The 7,676-nt window shown below is 40.3% G+C and overlaps 1 protein-coding gene across 1 annotated transcript; it reads right to left on the bottom strand.

Moving 5' to 3' along the window:
- Positions 1–5,494: 5,494 nt before the first annotated feature.
- LOC115405561 (apolipoprotein D-like) lies at positions 5,495–7,289 on the bottom strand. The gene is made up of 4 exons (XM_030115165.1): positions 7,167–7,289; positions 6,963–7,084; positions 5,805–5,893; positions 5,495–5,736 (listed from the first exon to the last, which is right to left on the bottom strand). Exons 1-4 carry the CDS (start codon positions 7,284–7,286, stop codon positions 5,495–5,497), a joined length of 573 nt encoding a protein of 190 aa, XP_029971025.1. The 5' UTR covers positions 7,287–7,289.
- Between the last annotated feature and the right edge of the window lie 387 nt (positions 7,290–7,676).

Genomic DNA, 7,676 nt, shown 5'->3' with positions numbered 1-7,676 from the left:
GAAGTTTTGTGTCATTATTTTTCTTATTTTGCTGTTTGTAGAAACTGGGATGATATAGCTTAATTATACAGATATATTAGATTCATCATTTATTCTGTAGTCTTTTAATAAAATTTCCTGCTCTCATGTATGCATGGTTGAGTTTTTTCCACATTTTTGTGACTTGTAGTCACTTCAGTTTTTAATCACATAAATAAGGAAACAAAAGAAGTTAAAAGCTATGCGATGATAATAAATGATTCTATTCATAAGAAGAAAAATGGGTATTAAAATGAAAACAAAGTAACATCTGTGGCTTACCTTTAAATTAACAGCAAGATGCAGAGCCTGGGGTTGGTTTTGGTCCCAGTCAGGTTAAAAAAAGGAAGAAAAGAAATAAACTGTTGGGTGTTGAAAGCCTCAGAGAGAGAGAGAGCGCCTCTTTCCAGTGTCCTTCTCTCGCTCCCAACCAAACAAGCCAACTGGTTGGAGTACAGTCTGCTGCCAGCTAACTGCCTTAACTAAAAAAGACCTTTTAAATACTGATTCATTTCATCTCCATTAGCTGGCCTTATCTCCTGCATTAAGCCCTCCCTGTCCTGACATCACTGTGATCTCCCGTCCAACTGCACCTTGCAACTGAAGTGTAATTACTGAAGCAGCACTGGCCCTAAGCGTGGAGTGCTAAACCTCTTTCAACGTTTACCTCACTAATCCCTTGTTAGCACTTTAGGCCATGGTTAAGACACCTAAATGCTTAGCTTCCTTTTCCAGTGGCAAAATGGCCAGCCCTTCTGGAAACTCCTCGGCGATCACATGCAGGGAAACTGCCCCACGCTGCTCGCAGACCCCCAAAACCCCCCAGGATCAGTCTGGTTTGCTTTGATTGTTTTGCCCTGCACGCTCAGCTGGAGTGTCAGAGGTATTGCTCTCCCCGGGGGTGCCAAAACAGGTTGACCCAAACATGCTCGGTGGTAATTTGCCAGAAATCCGACTAAATGTTGGCCGGATCATCCTCTCAGACCTCTTAATCTGACAGTTTGTGCTCACCGGACACTTACAGAGCAGGGGCGGGACGGGAGGGTTCCATTTTAATAAACAGCAGACAAACAGTGGAGGGGCGCTGCGTGGCGCCTCCGCAGGGAGGGAGGGATCCCCTGGAGAGGTGAGTGAACCCAGAGGTCAGAGGTCAGCCCACTGCTGGGTTGTTTACCCCGCTGCACACTGTCGTCTGGGCTCTGTGGAGGCTTAAAAACATGATTCCAGGTCCCTCAGACACTAACTTCATGTTCAATTTGTGCATTTCTCAATGTTTATTTTGGCTCCAGTACATTTTTTCTTTTAAATCCTGGCATCATCCAATCAGTCTGCTGGTCATGATTTCATGTTTTTTATTTTAATTACAGTTTAAACCCATCTGCTAGACTGCTGGACTCAACAGAAACACAACCTAATTTAATTTTTATCAGCGTCTTTAAATGCATACATTTTCACACTTTGCATGTTTTTTTCCTTAAGTAAAAGAAATAATGTCATATTATGGAGCTACATATATCATACAGCGGAACCAACCATCTTTATTTTGATTACTCAGACAGGAAATGATCTTGTACAGTGACAGACTTGACCTCATCATTCATTTTTCAGGTGTAATGCAAACTTTAATTGATAGAAATAGATGGAAAATGAAAATTATAATGAGAAATATCGAGGGCTTTACAATTTCATGAGAAAACATTAACATTTTTTAAATAATTTGGTTTCTCATGTGCACCACTGACCTTTAAATATTCTTTTCTTATTAAATTGGATGATTCCTTTTCAAAATGAACTTATGTTTGTCTTAATTAAATGATAAAATGTCTTATTTTCAACACTCGATATGTATCTCTTGTGAATAAAACAGTTTTATTTGATTTGGTCACTATCACATCCTGCTTTTGGTCATAGTTTATGTTAATTCCTTTTACGATTTGGGTTTTTCCATGACTGGATCATCTGAAATTAGTTTTCTTTCCAAGTGATTGATCAATCACAAATTCATTAATTACATATAAATAAATAGAAGAATAGAGAGTTTGACTTTTAGAGATGTAATTTGGGTAAATATAGTTAAATATGCACAAAATAAGAACGATAAAATGTCAACTGTAGGCACAGCAAGTCCAACATTTTGGTAAATATTTGGAAATATTTTGATCCTGTTGTTCTGTCATTGATGTTTCAGAACAACTACAACAGTACAAACAATCATATCAGCGGCATAGTAAGTGATCTTTTATTATTAATGACATTTTTGTGAGCTTATCAACTACTGGCAGAACATTTTGATGTAGTTTGTGGGCAAATGTAAAAAATAAAAGGAGGAGGACGAAACCACTAATAAAGGAATTAGGAATTAAGAGAACAGAGCATTAGGACATCTAAACCGCTAATTTAGGAATCTCCTGGCTGTAAGCTTTTTATAAGGGATTTCTACCTGTGTTTTCTGCACCCAGCATTATGGAGTCACAGTGAGGCAAAGGGATCAGGGCTGGTTTAACCTGGAGGAACAGGCCCCGGCTATAAATTCACTGGGTCAGTGCAGGCACGGGCAGCTCCATCCATCCTCTAATTACAGCAGCAATCTGGTGTCCGGATCACCCGGCGCTTCCTGGACTCTTCCCGGCGCTCTAATCCCTGGAAGGTGGAAGCTCCCTGAGCGCGAGATCCCCATTCATTCAGGACGAGGAACCCTGGTGAAATAAGACTTCGGGTGACTCGAAGTTTCATCAGAAACTCTGAAAGCAAGGAAGACAGATTCATTCCTGCCAGTCTCTCAAACTTTCAAAGAGAGAAATTAGAAGAAAATGATTTTTTCCCCCAAATGTATTTCGTGTTTTGCCTCATTTATCACTTGATCACATTAGTGTTCAAAAATTGACGTACTTGTGTTTGTTACATCCACTTCTCTCCTGAACTGATGACTGTTGACTCATCCTCTCCTGCTCAGTCACCTCTTCAATAACCTTCACCACCAAAGGAAACATTTTTGTCCACTTGCCGCCCAGTTAAAATTTTTGTGGAGCCACAAAACATGTTGAACCTTAAAAATGATCTCAGAAATTTAGAAACTTTTGTTAAAATCTGTGAAGTTGAAAAGCAGCAATTATGAAAACAGACATTTTATGAGAATTTTTCACAATTTTAACAAATGTTGTTGAAGCCATGTCAACTTTTTTAGCCATTTTAACTGTTCATAGGGTATTATGGCACTATTTTACCCATACAGGATATTTAAGATGAAATTCGGCTGTGTGTGGTATGTGACCCCTGAACTCAAACACTTTGATACTCCTGATTTAGACAGGCCAAATCTAGTTCTTTAATTTTGTTTTGTTATTTTTCTTTAAGAGGAGTTTTAGCTGGTTTATTGAAATGAATAAACTTAATAACAGATTGAGGATGATCTGAGCAACACTGAACAGTGAAAGAACAGAGACCACTTGCAGGTTTTATTCACTGAAAAACTGAAACAAAGAATCCGCATCCATTTTTTTTGCATTTAATTCATTGTAGTTGCGGGTGTGCAGTTCCTCTGCAGTCCAACAGGGGGTGCTGCAGCACCCTCAACACCTCTGCACTGCCCTGGCCTTGACAGAGTGAATGAGAGATTGAGTACCATCAGTGTACCAACACACACACACACACACACACACACACACACACACACACACACACACACACACACACACACACTACGTGAGCATATGCTATAAGGTAGACATCCGGTCTTCTTAACAATCAGGACACCGTGTATAGATGTGTAATAATTTGGTGAAAAGGAGAGATCCTTCCCCATCCTTTCATTACACTGAGCCGTCTCAGTGGACAAAGCAACAGCAGCAGTGTGTGTGTGTGTGTGTGTGTGTGTGTGTGTGTGTGTGTGTGTAAGTGTTCATCATCACTCTGCAGAGGACACATGAAGTTGTTGAGCTTATCCTGCAGTGTGAAGTCTTCTATCAACAACATGCCGATCTGCAACAACTGGAGTCTACAAAATTTATTAGCGTGTAAACTTGATGTCTGCACAATGTTGAGATATGGTTTATTTGAAAATGTAGTGAAATTATTGAGCTTTTTGCTAATATGTAATATGTAATAAGTTAGCTGCAAGCAAGATTCATTGGGTGCATGTTTCTGAATTTTTTTTTTTTCATGCACTGCCAGACAAAACAAAATGGTGTTTTAATGTAAAAATAGCTGTAAAATGCTTTAAAACGGTTTGATACTGAAGAAGCACATCCACAAAAAAACAAAAACAAAACATACTCACACAGATTTCAGATGAGTGAGATTAGATTGCTGCATTCAGACTCCTCGGGTTGGAGTGTCACCTGGAGCTCCACCATTCAGCTGGTGTGTCTCATTCTAAATATTCAGTCACAGGTTTAAGTGAACCTAAATTGCTGAAGTATAAAAATTCTAATTTATTGCTTGAGTCTGGTATGATAAGCTTTAGTAATGTAGGGAAATTAAATCACACAGTTCACAATATTTATAACGATTATGAGGCTTTAAAGGAATACTCCGAAGATTTTGGACCCACTCCCTATCTCTATCATTTTTATAGTGAGACAAGATCATACATACCTTTATTGTCTCTCTGCGTCCAGTGGCTGGATCCCAGCTGTTAGCATTGTAGTTAGCTTAGCTCAATTGCTGAAGGTGAATGGGAGTCAGAGTGGGACTGACGAAAGTGGACAAAATCCTCCTTCCAGTGGTCCAGGGGATGGTGTATTACCACGTGAAGTAAATCCGAATGGTAATAAAACATTTTAAAAGACGTGTCTTCTTTTTAACCCGTTTAAATAACATTTTGATACACACAGATCTGCACAAGCATAGTACTCCGTGGAAGGATATACCAGCGCACAGCGACCGAGTCTATGGCTTCTACTGCTGTGCTCCGGTATATCCTTCCACGGAGTACTATGCTTGTGCAGATCTGTGTGTATCAAAATGTTATTTAAACGGGTTAAAAAGAAGACACGTCCTTTAAAATATTTTATAACCATTTGGATTTACTTCACATGCTAATACGCCGTCCCCTGGACCACTGGGAGGAGTATTTTGTCCACTTTCGTCAGTCCGACTCTGTCTCCTGTTCACCTCCAGCTATTGAGCTAAACTAACTACGATGCTAACAGCTGGGAGCCAGCCACTGGACGCAGAGAGACAATAAAGGTATGTATGATCTTGTCTCACTATAAAAATGATAGTGATAGGGCGTGGGTCCAAAATCTTTGGAGTATTCCTTTAAGATTTCACTCCAGCAAAGAACTTCATTTCTATAAGAATCCACAAAATGTCATTGATAAAACTAGAAACATTAGTTGTCTGAAAAGTGCTTTTTGTATGTAAGGCTGAATGAAATACCACAATGCATTTCTTCTAACACTTTTATTGCATTTACTTTGCACAAAGTTGCATTAAATTACAGCCAGAATCCTGCAGACTGGTCCTGTATGTCCATTCACTGGCTCATGGGGGCGCAGTACGTCTCGTCCTGGTTGGTGGGGACCAACTTGTCGACGTGGACTCCCACAGAGGACAGGATGCTGCGCAGCTCCTGGACAGTCGCCTCAGGCAGGGTGGGCTCCCTGCTCATGATCCAGGCCAGCTCCCTGTGGAACAGACCCACCTCTCTGCAGCTGTAGACCAGAGTGTGGCCCTGGTAGTCAGTGGACAGGACCCAGTAGGGACCAGGAGGAGAGTCTGGGGCACAGAGGGTCAGGGGTCAGCGGCGGGGGTCGGTCTGTTTGAAATGACTTGACCTGATTTACCTTTGGAGAAGGAGACCTCCAGCTTGGCGGGCTCAGCAGGGTCCTTGACTGTAGCGGTGCCCTCAGTGGAACTGATGGTTCCATCATCACTTTAAATTTAAACAAAAAAAAAGTTGATTGAATCATTTTATCTAATTTTGATCTTTTAAAAAAATGTAAATCATTTATCAAGCAAGTATCTAATTGGTAACTTTCTTCTTTCAATCAATTTATCTCATCATCAAAAATATGTTGACTTGAAAATATAAATTGGCTTGAGTGAAACTTAAATTAATACAATAATTTAAGTTCTTAAACATGCATGCCAAATGCTATTAAGTCATTAGTCAATAAGTCAACTTCTTGAAATAATGTTTTACCTTAAGACTGTGGATTTTAATGGTGTAGAGCTGATCATTTATGGAAACAAAGAAAATTATCAACTCTAGAGACTTTTGAAAGTAAAAATAGTTAAAATGTGTGATTATTGGTTAGACTGACTATCTTATCATGTGGAATTAAATGTATTTTAGACTGATCTTCATCCTGATGTTACATAATATTGAGAGTATTTGTTTTTATTGGATAATTCTTTTAAGTCAGCCTTGGATATGTCAAACCTCAACCTAACATTAACAACAACAATAGAATAAAAGGTTAAAATCCTGAGAATTACTGGATGTTTTTGGTAGTTCTGTGCAGGACTGGAGTTTTGTCAGTGATGTGTGCAGAGAAAAAACATCTGCAAAGTTTGACAGCAGTTTTTGGAAGTTGGCTTTTTTGTTGATGAGGAAGGTAGTAAACACACACACACACACACACACACACACACACACACTAATATATATACATACATACATATGTGTGTGTGTGTATATATATATATATATATATATATATACACACACACATTTTTTTTCCCACAAGAAACAAACTCTCTTCCAAAAACATTTGGTACCCCACATGCACCAACACAGAGAGAGAACATTTACAGGACTTTAGCATGAGGGTTGAAGTACTGAATTATCCCTAAATAGCACCAAAAAAGTCTTCAGAAATCTTAAGAAGTGATTAAATCAGACAGAAAAAAGCCCTGTTGGTTAAGAAAATGATATGGTTACAAACAATGAATTAAAAAAAGTCTGTTTAAAGAACAAAATCCGCCATGTTTCCGCTCACCGCAGCTCACTGTTCAGGACCCCGATGACTCCGGGACTCTTCAGGGTGTAGACGGCAGTGCTGCACTGGCCTTTCTGGAAGGTCGTGGGCAGCTTCTGGATCCCATACCACTTCCCGAGGTACTGCAGAGGAAGCACAACGGTCTCAAGCACACAAGTGAATACCGAACGGAGGAAAAGTAAAGATTAGAAGTTCAGTATTCACCCTGGCAGCATCGAAGTTGGCCTGAACTGCAGGTTGTGGACATTTGCCGAGCTTCAAGCCCTGAGCGCTGGCTGCAGCAGCAAGCAGCAGAGTCAGGGAGACCACCTGCAGGGAGTTCATCTTCTCACCTCCACCTGCACAGAGAAGAACAGCGTTCTGGGAACAGATCGCCAGGAGACGGTCACTGGATGAGGAGAGCAGCTGACCTGTGTGTGAGCAGGTTCCTGTGTGCAGGACTCCCGGTGTGTGAGGCTCTTTTAAAGATCGCACCGTCGAGCCGCCTCCTTGTGATGCAGAGGTGCAGTGAATGGGAATTGCGCCACCTGTTCAAATATATAAGGTTTTCAAGGATGTATATGTTAGAGTTATGTAATCATTCTTCTCAACACCTTTCTTGTCGATCGTGATACATTAAACCAGGGGTGTTAAGCTGCATTCCTGGAGGGCCGCAGTTCTGCATGTTCTCCATGTCTCCCTACTTCAACACACCTGAATCTCATGAGGATTCAT

This window comes from Salarias fasciatus, chromosome 18, assembly GCF_902148845.1.
Source record: "Salarias fasciatus chromosome 18, fSalaFa1.1, whole genome shotgun sequence".
Lineage (NCBI taxonomy): Eukaryota > Metazoa > Chordata > Actinopteri > Blenniiformes > Blenniidae > Salarias > Salarias fasciatus.
The sequence above is the reverse complement of the archived record's forward strand: the minus strand, read 5'-3'. Positions and strand labels throughout refer to the sequence as shown.